We start from the raw sequence: 17,419 nt of genomic DNA, 5'->3' as shown, positions 1-17,419 counted from the left end.
TCCTGGGGGAGAATTTCTAAGAGCTCTGCTATGATTTCCATAGAAGAGCTAATTAGGATTGTACTTCCCAAGATGGCAGGACCCCTGGCTGTGACACAGGATCAGGCCAGGGGCCTCTCCAGGCTGGGAATTGGGGCAGAGCTTTCAGGTGATTCCGCTTTGCCAGCAGTGGAGGGTGAGGAGCTCTGCAGATGCTCAGCTGCTGCTCGGCTCAGGCAGCTGGAGCTGATGTGACAGAATAAAGAGGATTTCTTTCTAGCCCATTGGGCCTGGGGTGATTACTGAACACTACAATCAGGGTCTTTTTCTTTTTCTTTTTTTTTTAAGTTTGATTGCCCTTGCATGAGGCTGGAAGGCAGAGAAAGGGCTGTGGCAGTACAGATTCCTGTGATCTCCCCTTGCCATGTAATCAGAAGAGCTCTGCAATTGAATATTTTGCAATAATCACTGCATTTTCAATGGGGATGATATAAAAGCAAATATCAAGGCCTCTGGCTGACAAAAGCTGAATACAGAGGGAAAATATGAAAATAGCAACTTACTTCAGCAATAAAGAGAGTATATTTTATACTGCAGTTTTTCTTTTTGTTAAATCATGACTTTCTAGTAAATGACATCCCAGAAGATATTTATCAAAGCAGGAAAGCACTAGAAAGGAGCACCCTGCATTCACTTTAATATTTCTCCTTTTCTTCTGACATTTTCTTGCCTAGAGATCTAATTCCATTAAATATGTACATTTTTGACTGGAAGACTTCTTCATGTATCTTTCAGATGAATCTTAAAAGTACATAAGGTCTGTAGGGCAGGTTTTTTTAAGTGCAAATGAGGCGCACAGTAGAATATTGTCTATGAGGCTTTTCAAATTATTTATATTCCTGCAGTGCTTTACCTTTCTCTTTCTGTGATAATGATAAGGAAGAAGCGAGACTCCAATGCACCTTCTGTGGAACACTGTCAAACAACATTAGTCATATTTAATATCTGACATGCAGGAACTTACTTTGGCTGCTATCCATTTTTATTTGATTTATTAGATGTTATCATGTCTATACCTTTCTCTGATCCCACAGCGTATCCAGGTTTTAAAGCCTGGTAGGCCCCCGGTCAGTGTGTGAGCCCCATTATGCTCTTGTGAGTGGATATAAATTAACATTCCCTCATTAGGCCTACTTTGCAGTACATGGGAATCTGCTGTAGGAATAATGACAGCTAAATGCTCTGCTGGCCCCCAGCCATGCCCACCTGTGCTGTTCTCCTCCAGCCTGTTTCTGAGGCTGTGTAGAGCTGCGTTTGGCAGGGCTGGGGAAGATGCACCCTCGGGGTGCCTCGGGTTCTGCAGGTGCTGGTAGGGGCTGACAAAGTGGCTGCTGTCCCCATGCCACCTTTGAAACAATGACCTAAGAGCTTCAGATTTGGTATAAAGCAAAGGTCCTCCCATTTAAGATTTCATTGCTTTCTCATAAGAATTTGAGTGAAGGGTGTTAATCCTGGTGTCCCAGCCAAATTGCCACTTAAGTAATTATAATCTGCCTGTACTGCTGTTAGTGTCACCCTCCTCCCATTATCTTTCTGCATCTCAAGCCTTATTTTAGATCCCACATTTAAATAACTTATCCTCTTCATCATGCAGTGGTCCTAGCTCTGCTCTACCAAGAACTATACAGAATTATGCTGACATAAAGATGATGATGGTCAGACATTGCTTCCTCTGCTTGAGTTGAGATTTTCAGTGAATTAAATTTCTGTAGAGTAGGGAGAGTCTTCAGCAGAAGTAAGGAGTGATAGAGTGACCTGTTAAGTCTCCCTAGCAGGAATCTGAGGGCCGAAGTCTTCCTATAGCTTTTGCTGGGCCAAATGTTTATACCTTCCGTAGTGTTACCTAATGGTAATACTTACAAAAAATCGTGTGGTCAAGGGCCATGTAGAATGTAAGGCCATCTTCAGTCCACAAACTCTGGGCTACTCCTTCCTATCCAAACAAAAATGTCAAATTGTTCATGAGTCTCTACTTCTCCTTCCCTGGCTGTGGCTACTTGTGTTCTTGTATGTCCTCAGCTCTCCTCTCAAGACCTCACAGTTTTTCTGTCCTATTTCAGACTTTGTCTCACTGCCCTTTTCATGAGTTGCTTCCTTAAGCTCTCATTTTCTTTTCCCTTGTGAATTCTTCCTTAAAGCCACACTTGCAAATAATCTCTTTTTTGTGTTCAATGCCCCCCACATGTAGCATCGTGGGTCTTGCACAACCCAGCACTGGAGCACTGTTGTCGCAGGTTCGAGGTGTGCCACAGAGGCTGGGAAGGTACCCCATACCCACACCAAGCCAGTGCTCACACTCCCCTTCTCTTAAAGCATAGATTCTATTTCCCCTCATACATTGGCCAGCTTTACTGAGAAGAAAGAAATGGCAGTGGCAAGTTGTCTTGCCTATCCCACTTAAATATCTGTTCTTCAGATGATGAGCAGCTCCCCCACGTGTGACCAGCAGCGGCTAAGCTGAGCAAGATGCACAGAAAATGTCTTTCTCCTGAGTCTCTTTTATTGCAGTACAGAAGTGCAAGTGACTGCAGGGATGGCTGCACTGAGTGCGTGTTTGTACAAGTCAGACAAAATACAGCAGAAATCAGGACTGTACCTAGTCCCAGAGATTTGAACTATTCATCTCAGAGTTGATACATTTTCCGGGAATTTAGTTTACTGCTTGCTTACATGTTGTAGCCCAAACCTCGACAAATAATTGACACCTGTGTATTAAGACTTGGCACACTCCTAGGGAAGAACAGTACCTGGATATAAACTCTGTAGCTTTGTGGTTGCTCTTGGAACTGGTCTCCATGTTAGACTTGGAGCTTGAAGGCCGGCATAATTTTGGTCTCCCCCAGGAAAACTCCCTTTTGTTCTTCATCCTTGCATATGTTGTTTTGCTGTTGAACTTAATTCCATGTGTAATCTGTTGTGATAATACTGCCTTCACCTCAAGTTCCTGAAGTGGATTTGAACTGGTAAGTGCTCTCAGCTTCCTTCAACTTCTTCGTCATTCTCCTCTTCCTCTTCCTTTTTTTCCTTTTTTCTTATTCTACTTTTATTCCTCTTTCTTCTTTTCCTTCTCCTTTTCCTTTTCATTCTCCTTTTCCTTTATCCATGTGTGGCTAATTGACCACACATCTGGAAGAAATTATCCACTGCTGCTCAGATTCCTTCAGGTTCCCTGGCTGGGAGGAGGATTCTGCCATTCATCACTAAGTCAGACACTGTGAATGGGATGCCACTTTGTCCCTCACTGCGAACTCAACCCCCTTTAGAAGTCTGTAGGATTATCCTGTGTAAGTATGGTCCCTTCCAGTGTTGCCAGCCAGTTTCTAATGTAGTAAAACCCTCAGCCCTGCAGCCCAGTGAAATCCCAAGCTTTTCTTGAAGGTCTGTTTTTGCGGAAGTTCAGGAAAGTAGTTGTCTTCCTTCAATTTTTTGTTTGTTGCACAGGATTATTTCCTCTTCCCAGGTCTTGACTTTCAAGTGGCAGTAAGATCTGCTGTTTTAATTGTACATGGCTTTTGACAGAGGTTAATTCAGAGGATAAGTAATCTAACTTAATCTAACTTTGGTTGCTGTGAGTTTTGAGAAATCATATTGCAGGTGTTGAATTATAGCTGAATCTTTGACATGCTCAAGGGATTCTTGTGCCTGCTGACTTCTGCAAAGTGTAGTCCGATAGCATCTCCTAACAGCTCGATATATTCCCAGGAGTACTTGAACTGAGGCACTTTTAGTTGCACTGCAATCAGTGGGGGCAGGGGGGGTAAAAAAAAAGTGCCTTTAACACTGAGACTGGAGGAACTTCCCCTCCATGTTTCCTTCCAGCCTTTGGGCTGCCTGGCGGCTGCTCTCCACATACTCCATCCCCAGATGTTTTGATAACATCTCTGCTGATAAGTACTAGCAATATATCAACAAATAAAAGTGCAAAGTAAATAATCACTGTCACCAGAAATATATGGTTGAGACAGCACGTTTTGAAATATGCAGAGGTGAGAGTTTGTCATCCTCAAAGAGCCCAGACCCACGTACACACTGCCATATGGCTGCAGGCACCTGTGGGATCCAGTAAGAAGACTGTCAGCAGTTTTTCATTTGCAAGGTGCGTGCATCTCTTCATGTATTCCCTGTAAAACATCTGAAGACAATGGGAGAGGCATTAGCAAGATAAATACATGGCCAAACCCCAAAGAGAGAATACAGATTGGTTTTAGGAGAAAATAATTAATTATATTTTGTGCTTAACAGCCTACCACAGGAAACTGGTTGAGAGGGGGAGTGATGCTAAGTGTGAAAGCAGTTCTTTTTTCACAAGGTTTTCTCTGCCTGAATCTCATCAAGCCAAAAAGAGCTTCTCTAAGACTTCTTGTCCCCACTACATAATGGTTTCATCCTTTGTTTTCTTTTGTTCCTACTTCCGCCATTGACAGCAGCCTGAGGGAAGAGGGGTGGGATATTATGTTGCTTCTGCAAAAATCACTGTAGGAAGAATAGCCAGAACATAAATGATACTGTTTTGGCTTCTAAAGGGTAAGCAGGTGTCTTAGGAGTCCCAGAAGAGCGATGTGCAAGCTTGTACAAACAACCTCCGAATCACGCCTGTTTGTTATTCACACAAACAGAGTTGAAACTGTCTGAATTCCTCAGTTCCCAGAATTCAGATGGTGCACAATGGCCCATAATGAACAGCACCTGTGCTTACCTCAATTACTACACAGAGCTGAACAACAGCAAGAAGGGCTTTCAAGAATATTTTTTCAATAATAGATTTAGTTATGTCTTTCATAATTGGATTCAAAAGCTCAAAATTTCATTTTGCAACTTGTTCATGAAATTTGTATGAAAAAGTCTGGCGTTTATTCAAAAGAAATACTCTATGAACAAGAAATTGCAAAACAGCCAACTGCTGGTAACTAAGCAGCCAAATTATAGTCCATGCACTTGGCAAATACACCATCTTTTTTATTATTTCAGTAATTGAATTTCTGTTAAAGCGTGGAGCATAATTTAACATCAGAAATTTATTTATAATACAATAGTGTTACAGTAATAAATGCATTATTATTGTCACTTTTAATGGAGTCTTATGTATTCCCTCAGAGACTATGTGGCAGACTCTGAGACAACCACTGCATCAGTGTTGTTTGTAGACAATTGAATTAATTGGAGACAGGGTCATTAACTCGACCTGAATACCTCTGATTGCTTCTGTAAATAAGGTTAGAGAGCAAATGGCTAATCTTTGTTGTCATTATAGATTCTTTTTACATTTTCACACTGCCTTGTATATTAAGATCATTTTGCTAAGCAGCTTTCCAGGCTGTCGTCGTGTTTACGGTATTGTCTTGCATGGCATACAACCGTAATTGTATCAGACTTACATTTCATTTCCCATATCTATATAAAACATGATACTAGAGAGAGACCTATTCTGAATTGCAGCACATAAAAACCATTGGACCAACAAATTAATAAACCAAAATGAATAAGCTGTGGCATTAAAAAATAATCAAATCACAAAACAAAAGTTGATTTTGTTTGCTTTTGTTTGAAAATTCCAACCTGCAAGACTTGCCAGGGATAATATAATGAGTCCATTACTCAGTTGGGAACATGACCTGCAAGGCCAGCTCTGTGTATACCAGCCTGTGAGTTAAGTGTTATCCGGACTTTTGGCATGGATTCTCTTGGAAAATGAGCAGCAGGCTGTCTATTAAAGCACAGATAGAACACAGATATTTCTCAAGGAGAGATCCAAAAAAGGGTTGTGAGCATACTGTTCCATTTCTCAACAAACTTAATAAAGAATGTAGCCTCAGAGTCCTAGGAAGGCATGTGTCAGAAACAAGAGACACCCTAAACTTGAGAATGTCAGGTTCACATTGAACTCAGGGATACCAGCTTGTCATCACTCCCATATTCCACCCTATACTTAAAAAAATACTTTGCTTTCTCAGAAACAGCCTTGTAAGTGGAAGAAAACAGCTGGCAGTGCCTTATAATTTGCCTGCTATTTGCATGTATTTCTTTCATTCTAAACTTTCATTCAAGATGGGCTTGAACCCAAACCCCAGATATGCAGTGTGAGTTATCTACACTCAGGAGCCAAGTGTGGGATCCTGAGTCCATCTGTAGCCTAGACGTTAAGCGATGTTGTATGAATTCAGATTCAAAAATAACAGCCTCTCCACTTCAAAACTCGCAAGTAGAGCTTTCAGCTTCAAAACTTTGCCCATGTCAAACTCCATTGACAGTGTGTTGGTGCAGGAATCCAGCCTGACTGTGGTGGGAGGAACATGCTGCCACACTATGCTTTCTCTCAGCATTCTCTGCACAAATCACTTATAAAAACATTGAGGGACGTTGCTTCACTTAAAAAGCAAAGGAGGAAACGGAGTAGTGAATAGGCGCTGAACTGCTCCCGTATTTTGAAGGCATCATCTGAATTTACTGACTGGCCTTGTAGATTTTGCTGTGCAAAAAAAGAGGGATCAGCCAAACAGTGTTATTACTGGGCAAGATCCAACTTAGTACTGATCTGAAATTCAGGGTGAGCTTTTTAGCCCTGGGCCAGAGTGTCTGTGTCTGTCCCTGCGTTTCTTCAGGGATGCAAGCACTGATGATGTTCACCTTAGACCTTGCTGTTGAAGCAATTGGTTGTGCTCAACCTTGGACCATTTATGTTACAACCTGCTGTAGGGGCTGACTTTGGAGCACTGTCCTTCATTAATGTAGCTTTATTGTCTGTGATATCCCAAATAGTGCAGGTGAAATTCTAGAGGGTGGGGTATTTTTTAAGTGTAAGATAAATCACTACTTCTCCACTTCCCTGTTGGTAGAGTGACATCTCGCTACTGATTTTTGTAATTAATGAGCAAAAGAGTTTCATGTAATCAGTAACCTCCATGCCACACTAGAACATTAAGAGGTTGGGGCTGTCTAGGGAGATGTGTGAAGAGCACATTTGCACCTTACTAAAGGAATGCTTATCAAGTAGAAAATAATAGAAAGTGCAAGAGTGATCGAACTTTGCCTATTTACCTCTGTATCCATGAGGGGTTTGGGTTTTCCTGACCTTTGCTTGTTGGCAGAGCTTCACCAAATCATTGCTGATACAATAACCCTTCCTGAGTCTGGGGAAAATGGGTGGCGGTAATGTTGAAAAGTCCATTTCTGGTCACTCAGGAACATAAATGTCCAGAAAGAAAGCATCTTAGGTGGAAGGTTTTTAAGAAATAATAATATAACTAATCCTAAAGATCTAAATAATTTTGTCCATATTGAAAGGTCACGTTTTTCAGCACTCCCTTGACAAAACCCACTTTATGCTCAGGATTATGGTCACACTTTTCCTGAAGCCCTCTTGGGGAATACAATGTTTGCACACTCCCAGGCAGATGTTAAGTGCCCCTGTCAGGCATCCCAGTTTCTCAGCCTGGATTAAGAAAGAAGGCAGTGTGACACTTCAGGAAGACATCCAGTGTTAATTCTGGCAGTCCCAGTTGCTCTTTCCTGTCTAAATGAAAGCTGGCTTCAAACTTGTCCTCATCCTGCACACAGGCAGTGCAGTCCCTGTGTTTGCACTGTTTTGGCTTGGCTTCCGCAGAGTCAAGTGGTGCTGAGCACCACCAGCTCCCTCTGGCAGACATGGAGCTCTGTTTGCCCACAAGATCCCAGCAAGAAAGTGCAGAAGCTATTAGGAACTTCCTTTTATTTTGGGATTGATGTAAAAGGTGGAAAGGAAAGATTTTCAGCCAGATAAGGTTACAGAATTAAAGATTCTCTGTTTCCTTTTGCTGTCATTCAAAATAACAAGCATAGAAAATTCTGTTTAAAATAGATGAGCCTTTTGACTTAAAGGGTTTTCATGTCAAAGATTTAAGATGTCAGGTTTAAACATGACAGTGATAGTATTAGGCAAAGTATGAGAGCAGATACTTGTAGCAACTGTCATTTTTTTTCTGACTGTTTATTAATGGTCTTTTGTGATTTATAGTGAATGTTGTGAAGGATTTTCAGGTCCATTTATCACTCAGAGAAGCACCTTTTTCTTCTTAATACCTATGTATGTCATAATTAAGGGTGGATGCTGCTTAAAGATTTAGCTCTGTTCTTAACATAACATCCTTCAAGATGATATTTAATCCTAAGTAGCTTTGATACCATTTTAAGTCTATAAAGCAAAGTATTATGTAACTGGCTAAAATCAGCAGCATTAAAAGGAGATCATATTAAACAGAAATATACAAAAGGTTAAGATTTTCACTGCAAATGGAGACTTTTACCCCATTTTACAATGAATTTTAAGGAAGATACCTATGTTTCAGCATTCAGCTTTATTAATATTTTACTAGACTGCTTTCTCCTTGTTCAAAAAACAAGTCATGTGCTGAAGTACATCTTTATATCCATGAAAGGCTCTGGTGGTGTGCCATAAATTCATCATGTGCCTTTAGGAATACTTCTTCAAAAACTATTTCAGAGTAATTGCCCATTATTAATAATGATGATTCCTTTTTACTGTTATGGCAGTAGCAGTGAAACGAAGTGTCTACTTGTGGTTTTCATGAGTGCCTGTGTACTTCTGTGGTCCCTGTTATTACAAATTCAATCTGATGAACGTAAATATGCTTGGAGTCTCACAATACTGTATGTATTAATAACAGGGCAAAGTGCCAGGAATTCAATTATTTTGCCCATTGAATCCCAGGGAGACACAGGAATTGAACCAGTATTCTGAAGTGTGGGACTGGTTCTGTAACCACGGGGCTGTCTCTCTTTACAAAGGTGCAGCAGTCATCTCCACAGAGGTGGATTATTTGTGCCTTAGTCATTTGAGTACATGCCTATGAGCCACCCATGCCTGTAGCACCAATCCTGCTGTTTCATGCTTTCTACAGTGCATAATGCATGGAGATTGCTACCAGTTTGTGAGCAGCTGAAGCTCATTGAGTAGAATATTACCCAATTTGTTCTGATTGTACTCAGTTTTTATCTCTGCCCCTTTCTGTATTGCTTGTTCTACTCATCGTGCTCCTGACAATAACCACAGTTGGAGCAATCTTGGGTCTTTTCTAAATAAGGACAGCATTAACATCCTGCAACAGGCTTTTTTTCCTCCTCTTGCTTGTGTTCCCAATTCCTCCCCTTTGCTCTGGTCTGAAACTGGTTGTATTGCTGGTCTGCTCCCAAGGGATTCCCCTAGAGAGGAGACCCTCCAATGGTTTCGTGAGCTCATGTAGGACGCTTGTTCAGTGCGCAGGTGTAAATGACTGCATGTGTGCTGTAAAGATCTGGAAGATCAGGATATGCCTTTTGGCACCTTTTCAAGCTCAGAGGAGTTGTTTTACATGGGGAAAGAAAAAACCCTCCTACTTTCTAATGTTTTCTTACTCCTTGGTTGCTCAGCATAGTAAAATTAGCTTTCCTCAGATAACAGATGAGACTGGAAATGTTGAAGAGTTGGAGGTGTCGTGTGGATTCATCTGCACCAGTGTGATTTGGTGCCATAGCCCACAGTTCTCTTCCCACTGGGCTCTGCAAGCTGGATTCTGTTTTCAGTTAGAACTGAAGCAGAACTGAGTTAAAATGAGAAGGGTAATTCTTTTAGAATGTTACGTGCCCAAGTTTCTGCCATACATGAATGAGAAAAAAACACAACACTTTGCTTTTAGAGGTTCTCTTTGGATGGTTTTTATCGTGACCACACTTGGACTTTCTGCTGTAGTAAAGAAAATCAAAGTGTAAACGACTGACTCATTAAAAACCATTTTATGTTAACTTGAAATTGTGAACAGTAGAGGGACAAATATGTGCTTCTACACTTCCACAGAAGATTCACAAAGTGTACTGAAAGATGCAGTATTCCAGGATTTCCTTTGCGGAAAATAAAGAAGTTCCTGTGTATCAATCCTCATATCTAGCTTGATTCAGTGGGGCAATATTGATATAATAAAGTGGTTCCATTTACATCAAATGAGACCCTTTGGAGTCTCACAGGAAGAGAGAGTATTCTTGTTCTTCCAGATGCCAGGCAAACAGTAGCACATCAGGGCACACTACAAATAATGCTCTCTGACACTTGAATCTATTCACGAAAATATTGTACATCAAAAAGCCTACATACATTGCATTCCCTGAATAATATCGTGCTCACAAAATTGTTTCTAAACTCTGAGGTGAGTGATGCATGCACGAATCATGGATACAATATTGCTTTTAATATGCAAAATCCCCTTCTCTTCCACATCAAGTGTGTATAACAGCGCTGTGATATTGGAAGGAGAGTGATTACCATACCAATAGTTCAGAAAGTTTTTTATGTGCACCATTAGAGATGTGGCATTAAAATTCCTCCTCTTCTGTTTGTTTTTTATAATGTCATAGTTTGGTATGTTACACCTGTTCTTTATCGCAGGTGTGATGGAGTCAGAACTTACTGAAGACCAGGAATAAAACCTAGAAAAGAGTCAGAATAGGACAGGAGAAACAGTGCCATGGTTAAAGTCACATTGCAGATGTATATACACAGTTCCACCTAGGATTTGTGGCTAATGTAATTCTTTATTGGAAGGCTTTGACCTTGTTACGGATTCTTGGCAGCTTTTCCCCACTCTATTCATTACTAATGCAAGCTGTCAATCACTTTAGTTCTGCTTTGACATAGATTGTGGCTCATAGGAGTTAGCTCTGTCATTCTTTTTATTTCTTTCATCTTTACTATCCTTTTTTATGGTCTTTAAAGCTGGAAGTATAAAAGGGATATATGTATATGAAAAAAATCTGTTTCAGTAACTCTATCAACCTTGTTATAAACAGTCTTTGATTAAAACAGTTACTTTTAAACACAGTAAAATGAGACTGTGGCTTTTTACATACAACATCTTGTAAATTACCCTCCCCCTCAAAATAAATCAGAACTGCTACTTGCATTACAGTGCTCAGCATTGATACAGGCAGATCAGCTGCCACATCGTGAATAACATATTAGAGACATTTTCCCTTTCCATGTGTTTTGACATGAGAGAGCCATCATAAGTGATGTCTTACTACACGTGCTAATGTTAGCTGAAGCAACAATTTCCACACCTTATTTCATTTCATTGACCTGGGTGCTGATTAATATTTTAAAAGCCTTGATACAGGTTTTCAGTTCCTGTGTCAACCCAATCTTTGAAAGTTTAGATTTGAATTCTACCAGCCTGATGTTAAATAATTTAATACTAACCAGTGGAAAGGCAGTGAACAAATCATCCAGAGCAATCCTTTTCTTTAAAAAGCAATCTAATGGCAGTCGTATATAAGTTTGAAGATAAAGATATGAACAATTCATTATAAAAAAAATGGCAGCTCACTTTCAAATTAGAAGAGAATATTACTTCCTGATAATGGTGTAAGAATAGAAGAGAAATAAAACTTCGTTATTGAACAGTTATGGTATTAAATTCTGACACTAAATATTAATCTGCTAGGTGCTGCTCTATTATTATCTGCTAGAATAATGAAACAGCCTTTTTTATGCAGAATTCAGTGAGTCCAGTAACTCCCAAGTAATGCCCATCAGGTTTGCAGGTTTTCTGTAGAAACAGATCCAAAGGAGAGATAGGGCTGGCTTCTAAACAGCTTGAGAGGGTTTGTTCTTCTGTCTCTTCAAATAAAATGTAGGGAGTGGAACTACAACAGTATGCAAACAAGAGCAAGTGCTGTCTGCTCTGGTAGATGCTGCAGTGTGGTTGAGTGCACAAAAGTCTTGATCAGAGCTGGGCGCCCAATTTTCAGTGCCCTTTGTAATCAGACTCTTTGTTCTCAGGAATCTGCATTTTAAATAGGCAAGCCAGATTAAGGATAGGCCACATAGCCTCTCTTTTACTCAGCAGGAACTGATGCACAGACATATTTTCTTCTCAGACACAAAGCAAAATTCATCTCAGTCCCAATCCAGTGCCTCAACAGGAAGATCAGGCACTCTGTCAAGCCTGTAGTCAGTTTTCCGGCATAGACCTTGCCCTTTCCAGATTTCATTGGTTGAATTTTCCCTAAATATAGGCTTGTGCAGTAAAGCAGCCTTTGTAGAGTGCTGCTTCTAATGGAAATACATTACCAGCGTGGATGTACTGTTGACTCACTGGTCACTTCCCATCTACAATTTCCCACTGCCCAGCAACACTCTGCTTTCTCTAAGTTTACATTTTGATTTCTGAGTAGAGCAGTGGAACAAGTGGCCAATTCATCATTACCCTGAAAAGGAGGGGTTGGAATGAATAAACCTATTGTTGGAGAAGAGCATCTATTTGCCAGATTCTCTTCACAGCAATTAATATGACTACATCTAATTGGGAGAAGGTTCAGGGAGATAGCTAAGGACTTGTTAGGAAGTTTTGTTCCTTGATGAGTTTTACTGCGGTAGTCTGAATTATACCTTTTTTTTTTTTTTTTACATCTGTATTTACAAGGTTAAAAGTTTATTATTTTTCTTATTAGAGGTTAATGAGCTTGAGTATTTCACATTATCTTTGTTGTAGCTAGCAGGTTTAATTTTGAAGATCATTTATAACAACAGTAGAGTAAATTATATGTTGAAAACAATATAATGGTCTAGATGACAACAAGAACAAAAAAAGCGTAAGCCATGTATCAGGCCTTTGGTTCTCTATGCAGCATAATGATCCAGACACATAATAATTCTATGTCTGCTTTAATTGGCTTTGGAAAAACAACCCATGACTTGAAAAACAGACGAGCTTCAGGCTGACATTTGAATTTGGGCAGATCACCCGTACGAGTGAACTGCAGTGAGAGAAAGATGGTTGGTATGTGATGAGGTCAGTGCAGCTCCTCACCAGGAGCCATCAGCAGCCACACACCTGCAAGTCTCAGCTGCTCTGTAGTGAAGTTTGAGCTCAGCAAGAGCTGAAAACTACTCCAGGTACTGGTGGTACTGGTGTTTGTCCCCTCCTTCAAGGCATTTTTTGTATCATACTTTGTGGCCATGCTGTGCACAATCATCAGGGACAAGGGAAACGCTTGCTCTGTGAAAGCACAAGAAGGGAGATGGGTGAAGGTGCTGCAGAAGAGCTTTCTTCCAGATTGCTTCCAGATGTGCAGGTCTCCTCTGTCAGAAAGGATCCCAGCTTACCAGTCTGCAGGCAGCTGGAGACATCATCATGGTGACCTTTGCAAGGGACAGAGGCCTCGTTCCCCTTCCCCCTGCAGTGTGGGTGTCACTCCAGGGCTCTCATTTCCACAGCACAGGAGGAGCTCCTCGGGACAGGGGTGAGCAGGCACTGACCCGTCTGGCCTGAGTCCCGGGGGTCTCCCTGCCGAGCCATTGCACATCTCTGCTCTGGGTCAGGGCAGAGCTCGTCTGACTGCCCTGCAGGACTCAGCTCAAGTGCTGAGCACAGGGCTTGGAAAATGAGGAGAACAAACCTAAAAGGAGGGCAAAGCTGATGTTTCTATTAACTGCAGAGAGGCCTTGCACTTGGAGAATGTGACAGGCCCACACTGAGTATGAGAATGACTGTAATACCTCGGCTGTTTGCTTTGTGTGTTTGCCTTGCAAGCTCTTTGGCCCAAGGACTGTGCCTCATCATGTATTTACACAGATCCAGCACAGCAGGTCACTGGTCTCAGTAGGGGCCTCCAATCTCAAGTGATAATAATGAACTGGCTTTCTTCTAAGTGTTATTTACCCAAACAATGCTGTGTTCCATTGTGCAGCATTGTTTTTATTAATTTTTTTTTTCCAGTTCACATGAAATAAAAACATTGTCCACTCAAACACTGAGGAACAATATGAGTGCTCATCTCCTGCTGGGAAATAAAAATTCAATAGTTTCAAATATCAGTCCTTCCTGCCCCCTTTAGTCACTTTGAGGACTTGTGTCTGATGATAAAATGCTTTAAACCCGTTTTAAACCTTGTCTGGACTGGCATTCCTTGTCTGGATCTTAGCAACATAACAAAACTTGCTTTGAAAGTCTCTTCAAGAGGCAACCCCCAGTACCTATGTGAGGAAGCCCAGTTTATTTGTATAACAGCTGCTTGAATTGCAGAATCTAGCCCAACATCTTTCAAAACATGATTGAACTTTATATCTGCAGAAATCTCTGGAAAGAGTTCAAACCAAGTATTTTTGAACTAAGAGATGCATTTTATTTAAGGAAAAAAAATCACAAAAGGCAATCCAGAATATCTACTAAACTCATTTTATTGGAAGCAAAGATTTCTTTTTCATGCACTTATTTGTGAAATGTATGTGTACTTTTTTTCTTCTCTGCTGAACTGCTTTGTAAGAAGTTGATTGTGCTTGTATCTATGTACAAGGATCTGTCTTTAGTATGGTGAGATGCTAAGAAAGGCATTTTGGGTCTTATCTAATTGTTTTGCAAAGCATACACAGTTGCTCTCAACCCAAAGCACATGATGAAAATGAATGCTTCTACTTTAGTAATGAGGATCAGCAATGATGCCTTCAGCATGAAACTGCCCAGTGTAGCCAAGGCATAATTTTATTATCCCAGATGAAAGACAAATATGACCTCATTGTATTTTGTATGAAAAACATTATTTTGAGCCTGTCTGGTTCCTGCATGCTTGCTGAGCTGTGTTACTCAGTAATGTTTGGCACACGGTAGCTTTTCCTGAGGCTGGTGTGCAGAAAGAAGGAAAATAAGGCCAGATTGGAGCTGCTATCTATTTCCATGGTTTTATTCTGCCCTTTGAGTTCTTTGTCAGACAGTTGCAGTCTGCTCCAGAACAACTCCTGTTGTTTTGTGAGCACATCCCAGCTACAATGTTAGTCCCAGCGTGCTGAGAGGTAGGTTGTGTTTAAAGGCTGGAAAGGTCTGGCTGGGGCACTGCCTTTCCCTTCTTTGATCTAATATAAGAGGTGTTATTCTTTACATCAGTTGTCCTAATGAGAGCAGACGTGCCAGCCCTGAGAGCAGAGCATGTCCTTAGGCAGATGTGCACAGATGTGTGAGCAGCCCCACACACACCCCTCCGTGTGGAGGTCTCCTGGGCACAAACCACTGCAGAGAAGCTCTCAGATTTAGGGGAGAAGTCATTTTTAAATTAAAACTTCAGTCTTCTGATAATTCCATAAATAACACTTTTTTTCAAGGCTGGTGCTTCATTCTGGCATTGTAGAATGGAATTCCCATGTCTGTCTCCTCAGTTTGGGTATCCTTGTGGTATTTTCTATTTTATTCTATTCTTCTTGGAAATATTTGCAATGAAATAGAAAAGCTCAGTTTTCATCTATTATTAGTTTTCCAAGTGGAAAATACAAGACCAAAATTACAAGATACTGATGTGAAAGGCAAACACCCTTACAAAAACATTTCTCCACTTTTCTGTTTCCTTGTTTACTGTTAAAAAAATTGCATGAAAAATGTGTTTTCTTGCACTTTCTCGAGCTTCACTGAAAAGGAGGGGTAAAGGAAGAAATACAAGTGCACAAATGGTTTTCAAAAATAATTACATTAAATACAAAATGTAAGATCCATTTTAATTCAGCAGTGGTTAGTTTCCCGTAATACTTTTGGAAATGCCTATATGTTTTCATCATCTGTTCTTTGAATTGCCTTTTACTTCCAGTTGAAATTTTCTGAGGAGCTCTACTTGAGTCAGTTGAGTAAGGAGCCTCTAGAAGAATTAAAAAAAAATAAAAAAGTGTATGGACTTAATGAGCAACAAAGTTAGTGATCTGTAGCAATTACCCAAGTGAGTAATTTTGTTTCATTAATGCACCCTAAAGCACCAAGCTGTTTTGTCAATGGGCACTGCAGGGCCATTGCAAGGCTCAAAGAGACAGTTTTGTTACCAACCGCGGTGTAAGCGATAGGTTTTACCAACGAGGAGGGAGAGAAAGTAGCTTAGTGTAAGAAGAAAATTAAAGTCCATCTATTATTCTCACAGAAGCCAATGGCAATGCTTGTAAAGATTCTAGCAGAGCAGGGTCACACATCAGTTTGTTCTGGCTTTTCCAGTTTTTTTCTTTTTTTCCTGGCTTTTCCGGTTTCTTGGTTACTGTGGTTTTTTAAGAGGGCATCTTGATGCACAGAACATCTTGGTTGGAAAAGGGAAGGAAGGCGTGTACTTGGCTTAGTTGAATCCTTCTTGGAGGAAAATAGAAAAGCAGATAGAAACAGAGGCAAAGCTGTATTATATCTTGTAGGCATCTATGGATCACTCAGTATGGGACACACACAGTGTATGATATATTAAGGTGAAGTATTGAATATCCATAAAGGTGTACTAGCAAATGGTGTCAATTTTCAAACACTTTGCTTTGTCAGCTTCACAAATTTAAAATCAATCATCAAAAAGTCCCTGTATAGATCAGCTGAGGAGACATAAAACCTTATGGTTATCTCCCTGACAAAAAAGTTGAAATTAAAGATGAGTTTATAAAGACTCAGACTGGCAGAATTCTGTAGTGCTAAAAGCTGGGGTCATCTGACCTCGGATTAGAAACAAATGCTGAAGAAAAACAATGACACTCAGCACACTGCTAACAAATACATCTTGGAGGACAGTTGAACATGCAGAAAAATAGGTTTCACAGAGAGGCTTATTTTCAGCATGAATGCTATTTTCTCACTGCATTATCATAAATATGAGAGGGAAAAAAGCGATGAATAAAAAATTCTTGGGCACTCCCTGGAGGCTTGTCAAAAGTACGTAGTTTTTGTACACTGCAGTGTAAAAGTATTCATTAAAATTAATTTTTAAAATGTCCTGTCCAATATTAGTTGCCTGATGTCCTTCCTTTGGTCATAAATTATAAATGAACTGGCAAAAAATGAAGAAACCATGATTCCATTATTGAATTATTTAAGTGTGATTGTTAGTTTTTGCAATCATTGGCCTAATAAGCTCAGGCTTGTGACACTGAAGTGTTTCTTACTGGAGGGTGATGATGATGGTAATGTTATTAACATAATCAATGTGTCCCATGAGTCACAAACCCAACCAGCTCCTCTGGTGACTCCACGGTGGCACAGCCCCTGGAGCTCTCATGGGTCTGCACTGCAGGAGAGGGAGGTGACGCTGAGGACATTCGGTGTGAACGGGGTTCACTGGGTGGTTTCCCCCAGGGCAACACTTGCAAAAAGCCAGGAGCACCCTAAGAGAGGCTCTTGTCCCCACAGCAGCCTGCCCGTGCCAGCGGCACACGCCACCGGCTTGGCCCATTCCAGCGGCGGCTCCGGCAGCTCCAGCGAGTCGGAGAGCAGCTCTGAGTCCGACTCCGACAGCGAGAGCAGCTCCAGCGACAGCGAGTGCAACGAGGAGTCGCGCAGTGCCACGCCGGAGGTACGGCCATCGCAGCTCTCCCCAGAGGGGGAGGCGTGGAGGGGAGCAAAGTCCTGCTCCCTCTTAG

At 40.9% G+C, this 17,419-nt stretch overlaps 1 protein-coding gene across 6 annotated transcripts in view; it reads left to right on the top strand.

The window, feature by feature from the left end:
* AFF2 (AF4/FMR2 family member 2) overlaps positions 1 to 17,419 on the top strand; it is a 303,503-nt gene that overhangs the window by 244,908 nt on the left and 41,176 nt on the right. For 3 of the 6 annotated variants that reach the window (XM_042040192.1, XM_042040191.1, XM_042040193.1), the window contains exon 10: positions 17,136 to 17,352. In XM_042040192.1, coding sequence (XP_041896126.1) covers positions 17,136 to 17,352 — 217 coding nt within the window. The remainder of the gene's footprint in view (positions 1 to 17,135; positions 17,353 to 17,419) is intronic. The other 3 variants (XM_042040196.1, XM_042040195.1, XM_042040197.1) reach the window with 2 other exon arrangements.

The sequence above is a fragment of the Corvus kubaryi genome, unplaced genomic scaffold, assembly GCF_017639235.1.
Source record: "Corvus kubaryi isolate FWS band 111438036 unplaced genomic scaffold, C.kubaryi_AGA036_p1.0 37395, whole genome shotgun sequence".
In the NCBI taxonomy this organism is placed as follows: domain Eukaryota; kingdom Metazoa; phylum Chordata; class Aves; order Passeriformes; family Corvidae; genus Corvus; species Corvus kubaryi.
This window is presented reverse-complemented; position numbering and strand designations above follow the sequence as displayed.